This window comes from Equus asinus, chromosome 7 (assembly GCF_041296235.1).
Source record: "Equus asinus isolate D_3611 breed Donkey chromosome 7, EquAss-T2T_v2, whole genome shotgun sequence".
Lineage (NCBI taxonomy): Eukaryota > Metazoa > Chordata > Mammalia > Perissodactyla > Equidae > Equus > Equus asinus.
In genome coordinates, this window is record NC_091796.1 from 26,145,025 (window position 1) to 26,159,375 (window position 14,351).

Sequence of the window (14,351 nt, forward strand, 5' to 3'; positions counted from 1 at the left end):
TTAGTTAGATCTACTCCTTGTCATGTAGCCTCAGAGGCAAATGTTACTTGTTTCCTAATTTTACTTTCTTCACTAGTTGAGCTAAGCCTACCACTTCTAGAGTGAGATTTAATGTAGTTATTGATCCTGATTCTTGCTGTGTATTCCTTTTTGGCTTTGATTGGCATGTTCAGTGTGATTTAATATTCTCTTCAAACTTTGCACTCACCTCTTAGAGAGTTACTGTGCCAGTTCTATTTATGGCAAGGCAGGAAGGAATTTCTTCATACTTTCTGAGTACCAGGAGATATTGTGGTCTAGAAAAATGAAATGCTAAACTTTTTTTTTTTTTTTGAGATTCCAAGTGCTTTGGAAGTAACCACTAGATTTGTACTTAGACACCTGGATTCAGTTCGGAAAACATGTATTGAGTATACATTATGTGCCAAGCTCTTTGTCAGTCATCACCCTCAAGAAGAGCAGAGTCCAATAGGCGCCTGCCAAGATTTAGACAGAAATAATGGTATAATGTAACCAGCATATACAATGAAAGACATATGCACAAGGCATAGATGCTTTGTAGATTGTTTTTATTCAGGGTGAGACAAGAGAGTTGGGTTTTATGGAGGAAATGAAGACTGAGGATGGTTCAGATGGATAAAGATTGGCTTCTTAAAAAAATCAGGTTTTTATTGTTGGAGGGCATTCCAGACAGAGGGAATGTTCTTGAAGAGGCATTCAATGGCATGTGGCAGGTAGCTTGGTATTGGGGGATTGTGAAGGGAGTGATGGTGGGAGATAAAGGTAGAAAGATGCAGGCCTTGTGTCTTGAAGGTCCTGGCATACTGTACAGTCACCTGTCACATAACGATGGGGATATGTTCTGAGAAATGCGTCGTTAGGCGATTTCATCATTGTGCAGACATCATAGAGTATACTTAAACCTAGATGGTCTAGCCTACTACACACCCAGGCTGTATAGTATAGCCTAGTGTTCCTAGGCTGCAAACCTGTGCAGCATGTTACTGTACTGAATGCGACAGGCAGTTGTAACACGGTGATCAGTATTTGTGTATCTAAACATAGAAAAGGTACAGTAAAAATATGGCATAAAAGATAAAAAGTGGTATACCTATACAGGACACTAACCATGAATGGAGCTTTCAGGCCTGGAAGTTGCTCTGGGTGAGTGAGTGGTGAGTGAATGTGAAGCCCAGGACGTTACTATACACTGCTGTAGGCTTTATAAACACTCCATGTACGCTACGCTAAATTTATAAAAATATATTTTTATTTCTTCAATAATAAGTTAACTTTTAGCTTACTGTAACTTTTTTACTTGATAAATTTTTAAATTTTTTTAGACTTTTGACTCTTGTAATAACACTTAAAACACAAACATTGTACACCTATACAAAAGTATTTTCTTTCTTTATATTCTTGTTCTGTAAGCTTTTTTCATTTAAAAAATATTTTATTTTTTACTTTTAAACTTTTTAAAAAAACTAAGACACAAACACACACATTAGCCTAAGCCTCCACGAGGTCAGGGTCATCAATATCACTGTTTTCTACCTCCACACGGGAAGGCCTTCAAGGGCAGTAACACACATGGAGTCCTTGTCTCCTATGGTAGCAATAGCTTTTTCTAGAATGCTTCCTGAACGGTTTGAAGGTTTGTTTACACCAGCATCACCACAAACACATGAGTAATGCATTGTGCTATGACATTACTATGGCTATGATTTCACTAGGTGACAGGAACTTTTCAGCTCCATTATAATCTTATGGGATCATTGTCATGTATGTGGTCTGTCGTTGATTGAAATGTTGTTATGCGACGCCTGACTATACTTTGGTGCTTGGAGTTTTTTCTGATACACAGTAATGAGCTTAAAGCAATTGAAAAAATCTAAGCCAGGAGAGTGAGAGGATGGAGTTTAGTTAGCTCTCTGTGATAACAGTCTGGAGTTTGGATTAGAGAGGAGCAAAATTGGAGGTAGGAATACTAGTTAGGAAAGTTTAAAGAGGTTCAGGAGTGAGTTTTAACATAGTAAACTTGTTTAACTGAACTGAGGTGGTAAAACGATGAAGGAAAGCATGACAGGCAATGAAGAAAAGAGGAAATATTAGAGAGGTAGACTGTGTAATTGAAAGGACCTAGAGATTGGCTGCTTATAAAAAGATGAGTAAGAGAATGATCTGAGTTTTGGGCCTGGGTTACTGATGCAGTCACTAACAAGGAGAATAAAGAAGAAATAAGTGGATTTGAAGTGTTGAGAGAGAGGAGTTCAATTTTGAACATTCTGAGTTTGAGTTAACTGGTGATGCATGTAGGTGGAGAGGGCCAGTAGGTAATGGGATATAAAAATATGAAGCTCAGTGGAGAGGCCAAGAGGAAAACTGTAGACTTAGGGATCATCAGCATATAAGTGATGATTGATGAAGGAGAATTTAGGGAATGAGAAGAGAAGAGAAGAAGCCAGTGGTGGAACTCTGGGGAACACACCAATAGTTGAAACATATTCTGAGGAACTGGGAGTGAGTAGAAAACGAAGTAGGTTAGGAATAAGGTGTCATAGGAACTGAGGGAAGACAGAATTCCGTGAAGGAGTAGGTGTCAGTAGTGTCCAAAGCCAGAAGTCACATAAGATACTGATTGGCTTTGGAAATTAGAAGGTCACTTAGAGCAGTTTGGGACAGAGGAGTGTTTCTGTTGGAATGATAATTTGCACCTTATTCTGCGACTTGGGAAAGCCATTTACCTTTGGCTCTCAGTAAAGATGTGGCTGGCCGCTCACTGGGTCTCATTGTGTTGTCTCTGGAGCCCCATGAGTTCAGAAAAGGTGCGTGAGGCCCATCGAGGAGGTCAAGGGTAAAATCAGATACTTATTGGCGGGAGGAGGTGCAGGTGTTCTGCTTGTGATTCAAAGAAAGCCGCTAGAGCAGCTTCATTTTTTATCTATTTTATATGTTTGACTTTAGTATAAGATTTCATTTGAAAAACAGTAGAACATAAGAACTTTGAAAAATCCTGGCCTACAGGACCCATGAGATACCTTCAAGCATTAAAAGCTATAGAATTAATAGCTGATGCTCAAAATTCTTATACTAGATAAAGATCATAATAGATGCTAACTTGCTCATGGTTTGGATTTTATTCAGAGGTCAACATTTAGTGTCTGAGTTTATGTAATAACTATTCCTATTTTCATTAGGAATGAAAACTGAACTTTAAAAAGTTCAGCTGTATTCTATTTTATACTTTGTTAAAAAAACTTTCTATGTGTCTTACCAGGTTCTGACTCAGAAGATCTTTTGGAAGAATTGCTCTGCTGTTTGATGCAGTTAATCACCGATATTCCACTCTTGTAAGTTCTGGCTAAGCCAGGATTTGTTTTATCTTCTCTCTATATTGAAGATGGTGATTGATCATGTTGAAAAGTTTGTGGGTTCTGATGTGGTACTTTATGCATGTCTCCACGTACATCCATGGAGTTCTTTCTTTTATCTCTCTTGCCTAATAACATTTATACTCCTACTATTCATCATCACAGCAAGAATTTTATGTTGTTAAGGGGAAAATAATCAAACTCTGTAGCAATATTAAGCATATGGTAGGTACAGAATTAGATTAATCTCTGTAATGAGATCCTATAGATGTCTGTAAACAGGGTTTTAAGAGAGAAGTAATTTGAATCTAATCCATATGTGGTAGAGGCAACTAGTTGTCCACCCAGTATTTGTTCTCTCCTTCCTTGCTTCCTGATTTTATTTCTGACCTCTTTTGGAGCAGCTGGATTTCCATTTCTAGCCTTTCTTGAAGCTAGATGTGGTCAGTGAGATGTAGGGGGAAGTTCTGAAACTTCCGGGTAAAGGTTTTTCAGGGGACCTGAGTCAGCTAGGAGGCCTCTCTTTCTGTTTTTGGCAGTCCTCTTCCTTGCTGTCTGGAATATGGTCAAGCTCTTTGGACTTGTATGGCCATCTTGGCACCCGGAGCCAAGAGACTCACAGAAAGTTCTATTTTGATGTCACTGAGTTGCTGAACCAGAGACATCAACTACCAACCCCCTGACCCCCTTCACCCTCTGGGCTTCTTATGTGAGAAAAATAGACTCTTTATTTGTTTACATTGCCATAACTGGATTTCTGTCACTACAGCTGAACACAGTTCCTACATGATTAAAAATGTTTGTTACTTTTAAAGCACTTACTCTCAAACTTCTTTTTTTATTGTCTCTCTGAGGACTCTTTTGTAGACATTTTTTTGTTAATTGCCTCTCCCCCTAATGAAATTTGAATACCCTAGATACACTGAATATCTGTTTATGTGCTGTGGCCCTTTGGAGAGCCACAAATCATCATATCTATGAAGTTTTTCACCTCTGAAGAACCAATTTTCACTCTCTTGGTAGTGATACCACCCCTGTTGAAAATGCGTATTTTAAAGGAATTATTTTTGAAATGAAGTAGACTTTAAGATTTATCATCACGGAATCTCAATCTACACAGGGATGTCATTGGAAATGTGCTATGTGCCTGTGGCCCAAAAGGAAAGACAGGGATTTGTGAGAAAATGGGCTCCTGGCCTCTGTCGTGCACAGTGCAGTGCCCAGAATTGTAATCTGGATTTAGAAATGAGAGCCACCAAGCCCTATCGTGATTGGTCTGCTGATGTGCAGCCTGGAGGTAGGGCTGAGACAAGTGGAGAGTCATCTGATGGGGAATGGCATGGGACAAAATGTCCTCTGCAAGTGGAACTCTTGTGACAGACACAGCTATTTGCATGCCTGATATCCTTTCTCACCTTCTGTTCTAAGAAATCTCCATTATTGTTTGGGGGGCCAGTGTCTGCCCAGCTTAGTTTTCAGGCACCTTGGGAACTAACTGTGGCCCCATGACGTAGTTTGGGCCCGTTGTATGTCAGCAGAAGTCATGACCTTGCAGAGCAGGTACCTCCAGCTTTTTGCCCTTTGCCCTTCTCTTCCTTTCTGGAACGTGGAGGCTGTGCTTGGGCCATCTTGAAACTGTGATGGCAAGCGCCACATGCAAAGAATAGTGTCCCCGGAGCATGGAACTGTTACACCAGACCTAGATAGCTTATCTTTGGATTTCTTCTTATGTGAAAAAATAAACACTTATTTTGGTTAAACCACTGTGGTTAAGTTTCTGTTACATATAGTCCAGTGTGGGAGGGGAACATATATTGTCTACTGTTTACTTGTCATAGTATGTGCAATGCTTCATGTGTTCCTGATTTAATTTTTGAAATAGCGCCCACCTCTATTAAATTTATGTCATAACCAAATACCAGCAGTTTAGTATATATCCTAAATGAGTACTTTTTTTTTTAAACCTTTGTTGATAAAATGTCTTGGTGAACTTAAGGGGGATGGAAATAGTAAATCCTTGTAGCTAGTAAGTAAACCATGAATACCTTGAATAGACCAGCCTCTTAAACACTCTTGGGGAACAGGCAGACAGTGTTGTAATATATCAAACATTTCAATGTTTTAATGTGTTTATACTTTTTAAATGAACTGAAAATGCACAGACAACCAGATGTCTTGTGTTATGTACACTCAGCTTTAACCAGCTGCTGAAACAATTTCTTATGATTTAATGTTCTTGGAACTCCATCCTGCAAGAAGGTTTGTCTTGGTAACAGTTTCTATGTGAAACCAAACTACTACTTACTTAAATGTTTCATCTACTGTAACCATAGTGCAGTGTTATGGATCAGCTTATAATTTAAGGGGGAATATTAGCATATGAAAATTGGGGATGCTCTTACATTTGACCATCATCATTCTAGCTATAAGCTTTTCCTGTTTAGCATTGGCATGCCAGCGTTGCATTAACTAGTAAACAGCGAGAGGAATCTAATTTTAATGGCCACCGATGATAATTCAAAACTAGCTTAAACATTTCTTATGAGACTGTGAAATCATTCTATTAATATTGAAAGCAAGTGATTACCAAGAACATAGATAGCTAGCTATTTGGAGATCTAGTATAAACTAAGTTTTAAATGATGCTTTATTATTAGGAGAGTAGGATCAACTGCAGTAGTTTACGTAAACTTTGAGACTTTGTAGGAATTCGTTTGTAAGGAAGATTGACGTAAGTAGGTAGTGGATACTACTTCTCAGACAGAGTGGATTTCTTGATAAAATATTAATTCTCTGAGATATTAATCTTCAAAGTCAGATTAAAATCGCACACCTTCCAGGAATCCTTCCTTAACTCCATTCGTGTCAGCATTCATATATTTAAAATAAAGATTAAGTCATGCACAGGCTCATGACCTGACATTTTTCGCTGTGTATTGGGTTGACCCCACTAGAACTGGAATAGGTTGTCCAAAAGTAAAACCTTGTCTTTGTGATACCTTCTCCTTGATCTCAAGGAAGTGAATGGGAAAGGAATTAAGTAAGATAAAGATCTTTTCCTCAAGATACTAATAGAGAGTGTAATAGAAAGACCACGGTTGGCAGGCCAGAGTTGAGAGCACAACGCTTAGAGTTTGTGACAGTGTATCGGTTCTCACAGTCTTCCTGTGAGGGTTGGGTGAGACCCTGTGACTCCCCAGTGGTAGAGTTTGGTGGGGCCCTCCCAGCAGAAGCAGAATGTTGAATGGACCCAATACTTGTGTTTTGGGAAGTGCTTGTGTTGCTTTTTTTAATCATGAAATAGAAGTTATTTTGAGAACTTGAACTGGATTTCTTTCCTTGTCTCTCTCTTTTTTTCCTTATCTCTTTTTTTTGTCTGTTTTTGTTGCTGTTGTTTTTGTTAAAGCTGTCACTATTAGCTGTATATGGTGATGCTGTTGTCAAGAACAGGTCCTATGCCTTTCCTCTGGTGCCACCACTCTGGAAGGTCCCTGTGAGGTCTGCTCAGAGTGGGCCTTTCTATTGGCCCCAGGTTGGACGTCCAGCCTCTTCCTCTGAGATCCATTTATGTGTTCTTCTCCTTTATCAACCTGTGAACTCACTGAGGACTGGGGCTGCTTAATTCTCAGCCTGGCCCTGATTTGCAGATTTTTAAATTATAATTTAACCTAGGAGACCTTCTCTAGCTTTTTCCTAAGTTACATATTGATAAAGATGAGATACTCATAATCGATTGCCCTCACTGCCTTTTTCGGAGAGTGTGTGTCTATTTGTGTAATGGGACTCTGTCTGCTTCTCGAACACAGAGGGTATCGGATGTTATCTGCTAACCTTGTTGGCACCACTCATTCTGCTTGAGCTCTGTTGGTGCCCTTGCTAATTTGGGACATGCCAGTTCACTCCTGTCTCCAAGGTCTTTGCCGTTTCTTCTTGTGCACTGAATATCTCCCCTCAGCTATCTGCATAGCTCACGTCCTGACCTCCCTCAAGCTTCCTTCTGCTCAAAGGTTGGTTTCTTAGAAACAGCTGCTCTGACTACCTTAAAGTGATACCCCTCTCATTCTCTGTCCTTTTATTGTGCTTTATTCTTTGTCTTAATATGTATCACTACTTTTCATATTATCTATTTCTCTTGCATGTATTTCTCAAATAAAATTAGAATGAAAACTCCATGAAAACAAGGACTCTTTTTGTGTCAGCATCTATTTGCTTACTGGTGTATCCTCAGTACTCAGGTTAGCCTTGCACATGGTCGACTCTTAAGAAATATTTGTTGAATGAGTAAATTAGTAGGGGCACAACCTATTCAGCGTGTGGTTAAAGCACTTTGTTTGTTTTCCAGCAGCTAGCCTATATGGAAACACAGTATTGTGCTAAGGCATATTCCATTGGAAGTGTAATGGCTCAAAGCCCTTTGCAGTTGGTACATTACAACAACTAGATGTCTTATAGGCATTGGTAGTAGAAAGGGGCTACTAGAAGCTGAAACACTGAGAAATAACATATGACAATATTTAAGGAAATAGTAGATTAATTAGTTATAAATGCTGAGTGGTCTGGGGCCATTTAGTTTAGGGACAATCAGCTTGTATCTCAGTAGTTCCCAGATTATCCCTTCACAGTATAACAATTTCTTTTTCATTAAGTTCATCCTCAGAAACATACGTTGTCACTATACTACGTGTATATACTCTCCTAGGCCTTGGGCAAAAGAAAGCGTGACTTTTGAAGAGCTTAGAGATGGATGGATACATAGAAAGATAGCCCAGTAAGAGAAGCAGTTGGTAAATGCTACAGACGATTGGAGCTGTAGTGTTTAGCAGTGACTCGGTCATTAAGGAGGCAGAACGAAGCTCAATAGGACCTCTTGGATGTGAACAATGTGATTGGAGAATCACAAGTGCATTAGTTTGATGAGAGCAAAGAGTTTGTGGGAGATAGGGATGGAGAAGCTATGTTGTTGGGTGTAGCAAAGACTTGAATGTTGGAAGGCCTAGAGAGTTGGTTGTATTTAGGCTTCTCTGTTTATTAAGATATAAAAATATAATTTTTAGAGCTGTTTCTCTAAAATCCTTGGGGGAGGCATAAAAGTGATTAAGAATCTTATTTATAAAATTCACTTTATCCGTAGGATTTCTGAAATGTAATAAAATGACCAAAAAATGCACATTTATTTGATGCATAGACTAGTGGTATTGGCTTAGATGTTACACTGAGGAAAATTTGAATATTGAAAACTTTTGGGGGTAACAATGAGTAGGTGGTTCAAGAACCTGAAGAGCCATGAATAATTTCTTTATGAAGTCTGCAAGTTGTTGGCAGAAAGTAAAGGACTGGAGAGACCCGTGGTTGGCAATGGAGAGCCTAATTTGGGAAAATGCCATTCTACAGCTCTGCGTGTTGATACCTAAACACTTCTCCAAATCCAGCCTCAGCAGAGTGGGTGGCAACAGCACGTCAGCATTTAAGTTTTAGGTGCTGTAAAGTAAATATCTAATGTGGTTTTCTGGTTGAATTAGCTGTTTAAGACATTACAATTACTGAATGAAAGGTTATAGCATTTTCATTTACCAAGACAATATATATTAAGTTCACAATAGCGTTTCAGTCTGAAAATTGATTTCTAGTGCCTCGGGAAAAATAGCCCAGTTAAAAATTTTTTAATATGTAAACATTTACCAGGTTTATTGAAGAAATCTGACCAAAATGTATCCAGTACGACAAATGTTGACTTTACAAGATATATGCTCAGATTCTTCAGAATTGTTTAACTGATTATTGTCAAGAAGTATAGAATAGTAGGAAAAAACACCGCTAATCCTGAATCCAGAAAATAGGCCGTGAATCTAGCTTTACTACTAACCAGTAATGCTGCTCCAGGCCTCAGTTTTCTCATTTTAAAATTGGGATTAGTAGATTATAGACCATAACTTGGAAAAGACATTTGAAGACGTCTAGTTCAGTTGTTTAATAATTTGGATATGGAAATCCAAGTGTGTGAGTTTGCAGACCAAATCACGTAGCTATTTGAAGAAACAGCCAGGCGAGTTGATAGTTCAATACATCATGTCCCTAATTGCAGCAGAGAGGCCAGCAGCTGAGAGGGAGCATCTTCTCCTGGGACGAGGTCTGTCTAGTGCTCTCACTGCCTACTCTGTTGCTCAGGATTGTGTTGAGGACCAAAGTAATCCACTTAAAAATGCTTTTGTAAATTTTAAAATGCTTTATGACTGTAAAAGTATATTGTCTTCCACATTCTAAGAACTCAGAAACATTAAACTTATTTGCTTCTGAGTTAGTTCTCATATTTTAAACTTCAGAGAAAGTAGTAGCACTTGGTCTTTACCAAGTATAGTGGTCATGGGATACAGGATGTCTGAGACCCAAAAGAACAAGGCTGAATAATTGTGGGAACTGAAGCAAGTGTATGTCGTGTGAAGGAGGAGCTTCCCTGGGTGTTTGGGAGGACAGTTGCTAGCCTGGTGTTAGGTATGAAAGCCGCACACCAGAGCCCTGAAGCCTGGCTGTCATTTTGTCTGCATACGCATATTTCCTTGCAAGTTATGGGCTATTTAGAATCATATAATCACTAGATTTTTAGAACTAGAATTAAACTTATTTATCCTAGCCCTTTCATTTTCTATATGATGTCGCTGAAGTAGAGAGAAGGGAGGTGACTTTCCTAAGGTCAGTTTGCAGGATTCTTAGGTAACTCAGCCCTGAAAACATTGACTCTCTGCCTTCAAAGAATTTTTGCTCTTAAAAATGCAAGACTGGGGCCGGCTCCGTGGCCGAGTGGTTAAGTTTGTGCGCTCTGCCTCAGTAGCCCGGAGTTTCACCAGTTCATATCCTGGGTGCAGACATGGCGGCGTCCCACACAGCACAACCAGAGGCACTCACGACTATAATATACAACTATGTACTGGGGGGCTTTGGGGAGAAAAAGCAGGAAAAAAAAAAAAAGGCTTGCAACAGTTGTTAGCTCAGGTGCCAATCTTTAAAAAAAAAAAAAAATGCAAGACTAGGCTAGCTCCGTGATCTAGTGTGCTCTGCTTTGGCAGCCCGGGTTCAGTTCCCAGGCCTGGACCTACACCACTCAGTGGTGGCTGTGCTGTGGCAGTGGTTCACACACAAAATAGAGGAGGGTTGGCACAGATGCTAGCTCAGGGCGAATCTTCCTCAAGCAAAAAGAGGAAGATTGGCAACAGATGTTAGCTCAGGGCGAATCTTCTTCAGGGGGAAAAAAATAAAGCAAGACCAGTACAGAATGCTTTTGTTGATTTCTTCTGCTGTTGTTAAAACATGTATAGCAAAATATGAAAGAGATACTTTGACATTTATAACTGCAAATTTTAATTCAACCAACAGTTGATTTTTTTTTCTTTGTAATTTTTTTGTGTCACTTATATAAGTTAATTCTTTACAGAGTAATTTCTTTTCAGGCATAATTCAGACTGCATTGCATTTGGATATTTGATACTAGCCAATGCTGATACAATTATGTTAAATTGTAATATATGTGTGCACATGGTTTGGGGAAAAAATCAAATAGCAAAGAGGGCTTATAATGAGAACAGTTGTCCTATTCCTTTTATCCCTTTCCTCGCCAGAGACAATCATTTTTAATTCTTAGCTGTTCTGGTGGTTTATATAAACCTCTACCCTTATCTTACCTTTATATTTCCAAATAATATAACACTATGTTTTTCTTTCTTTTTTTTTTAACTAATAGGCTTTATTTTTTCAGAACAGTTTTATGTTCACAGCAAAATTAGCAGGAAGTACAGAGAATTCCCATATATCCCCGCCTCCACGCACGCATCGCCTCTTCCATCAACATCCCATGCCAAGGTGGTACATTTATTCCAGTCACATTGGCACAGTATTATCTCCCAAAGTCATAGTTTACATTCGGGTTCACTCTTGGTGTGTTGTACATTCTGTGGGTTTTAACAAATATGCAGGGACATGTATCCACTACTATGGTATCTTAAGAGTAGTTTCACTGCCCTAAAAATCTTCTGTGCTCCGCTTCTTCATCCTTCCCACCCCTGCAGCCCCAGCCACCACTGATCCTTTTACTGTCTTCATAGTTTTGCCTTTTCTAGAATGTCATGTAGTTAGAATCATACAGTTTGTAGCCTTTTCAGACTGGCATCATTTACTTTAGTTTGTCTATGTTCATGGCTTAATAGCTTCCTTCTTTTTAGCGTTGAATAATATTCCATTTTCTGGATGTACTGCATCTACAGAAATTCACTTTATGCATATATACAGATATAACCATCATATAAATCTTAGAGTTGGATTTAAATACATACGTTTTAAAATTTGATAAAAATATGATAAATTTGGTAAAAAAAATTGTCCCCTAAAGAGATTGCATCAATTATAGTCCCACCAAAAGTGTTCAACAGAGCCTTGCCAATATTGCATATTATGGAACTTTTGTGTTAAAAATGGAAATCACATTGTGATTCTTATATGCATTTTCTCATTACAAGTGAGGTTGAACATCTCTTCATATATTTAAAGCCATTTCTAACTTTTGATGAAGGTTTAGCAATCATCTTTAGTTCCTGAGAGCTCTTTTTCTCTCATTGTTCCTTGTTTTATGAATGCAACATTTTAAGTTGGCGTAATTACACTTTGGACACCCACATAACCATTTTGGTATATTTGCTTTACTATTATGCATCCCTCTTAATTTTTGACTTTTTAGGATGTTTTTAAAAGCTCTTTTTGGTTGTTGAACTTTATTTCAAGAAGATATGTGGCTGTATTTTATACATTTGATACGTTGTTACGTATGTAATATTAGTTCTTTGAGAACTCGTGAAAACATGGAATGGATATTTCGTTTTATTTGATCCAGCCCCTTATTTTGTACATATGATGAAGTTGACAGGTCAGGTGGCTGATAAAGGTAACAAGTGATAGTTCTGAGAATAAGATCCATATTTTTTGACTCCTAACCTCCAGGCACTTTCTCTTCTACTGTTAAGACTTTTATAAATGAAGAGTGATCACCATGTCTTTGATTTTGTTAACTTTAAAACTAGCCATCAGTACTATTTGACAGTATCTGTCATAGACTATTCCACTTTTTAGTCTTTCCTCATATTTTTCTTTTAGAATCTCCGTGTTGGCGTAACACTGATATTTCTAAATTTTGGTCTTAATCTTTCGAACTCGTCAGTTGTTTTTGTTATACTTATGCTCCATTTACAGTACTGTCCAGTTTCTTCTCCAACAGCAGGTCAAAGGAGGATGTTTTTTCCCTCCGTATTCGTTGACTTTGCCCTTAGCCAACACTAACACTCATTTCGCCAAGGCTTTTGTCTTTATCCAAGTGTTCCATTCTGCCCAAGCAGAGCAGTACAAGGTCACGGCGCCTGTCTTTTTTTTTTTTTCTTCACATGAAATTAATAACTTGCTCCAACAGTAGTTTGTCCTCGGACATTTCCAGCCCAGATGGTGGAAAGTTCTTGGGATAATATGGCAGCCAAAGCAACACTTTGGCTTTTTAAAGTTGACTTTGTTTTGGTGATTGTGTAATGAAAATCTTCTGAAGATTATACAAGGACATTAAAACAAGAAAGATCTGTTGGCTTAAAACATTTTTCATCTTTTAAAAACCACCACACTCAGCATGGTAGAATTTTGGTTTCTTTCAAGTATTGGCTTGCCTGGCTCGTTTCCCTGATTATCTGGCACTTAAGGTAGCCCAATTAATATATTGTAAATTTTGTTTTCACAAGAACCTAACATCGCCTTGAATTCCTTTTTTTGAGTGTTATAGAAAGTTACCACAAGAAATGACATTAGAGATCATCTTGCCCAATGTACTTATTTACACATAAGAAAACTGAGACCCAGAGGAGTTACTTGTTGAAGTTAACAGAGTGAGTTTAATAGGGAACTGAGAAACAAGTCCTAGGTTTTCTAATTTTAGGTTGATGACTCCTCCAGCACACCACAATATGATTTAGTTTTTTGTTTGCTCCCATTTCAGTATGTCATCAGATTTTAATCAATAAAAGTCAATTTTAAAATCGATGACAATCCTCTATTTTTAATTCTTGATTAATTTAATTTTTCAACAGGTGATACATTTATATTGTTCAAAAATCGAAACGTATTGGGGCCAGCCCGGTGGCGCAGCGGTTAAGTTCACATGTTCTACTTTGGTGGCCCAGGGTTCACCAGATCCCGGGTGCAGGCCTGTGCACTGTTTGTCAAGCCGTGCTGTGGTGGCGTCCCACATATAAAGTAGAGGAAGATGGGCACGGATGTTAGCTCAGGGCCAGTCTTCCTCAGTAATAAAGGAGGAGGACTGGTGAGAGATGTTAGCTCAGGGCTAATCTTCCTCAAAAAAAAAAAAAAAGAAACATTGAAGTGTACATGAACAGTCTGCTGCCTATCCTTGTCCCCATCTCTCCAGCCCTCCTGTTTGCCTCCATAAGTCACCACTGTTCTTAGTTTCCCATGTGTCCTTCCTGAACATTTTCATGCATATATATGCAGTTACGAATATGGGTTATTTCCCCCTGTATTCATACAAAAGGTAGGAAATTATACATATTGTTTTGAACTTTCCTCTTTTTTCCAGTTAACAGTCTATCCTGGAAGTTTTCAAACATGAGCATTTAGAGATTTGTCTCATTTTTACTTTTTAAATAATGGCTTTATTGAGATATAATTTAAATACCAAAATATTCATCCTTTCAAAGTATATAATTCAGTGGTTTTTAGTATATTCACAAAAGTTGTCAAACTATCACTATTATCTAATTCCAGAACTTCATTTACCCCAAAGGGAAAGCCTGTATCCACTAGCAGTCATTCCCCATTTCTCCCTACCCCCTGCCCCTAGTAACCATTAGTCTGCTTTCTGGCTATATGGATTTGCCCTTTGTGGATGTTTCATATAAATGGACTCATTTGCTGTGTGGCCTTTTATGTCTGGCTTCTTTTTCT

General features: G+C 38.4%; 1 protein-coding gene across 10 annotated transcripts in view; it reads left to right on the forward strand.

Annotated features, from left to right (window-relative positions):
• DYM (dymeclin) overlaps positions 1-14,351 on the forward strand; it is a 374,085-nt gene that overhangs the window by 75,456 nt on the left and 284,278 nt on the right. For all 10 annotated transcript variants that reach the window (XM_070513083.1, XM_044774709.2, XM_070513086.1 and 7 more), the window contains one exon: positions 3,278-3,350. In XM_070513083.1, coding sequence (XP_070369184.1) covers positions 3,278-3,350 — 73 coding nt within the window. The remainder of the gene's footprint in view (positions 1-3,277; positions 3,351-14,351) is intronic.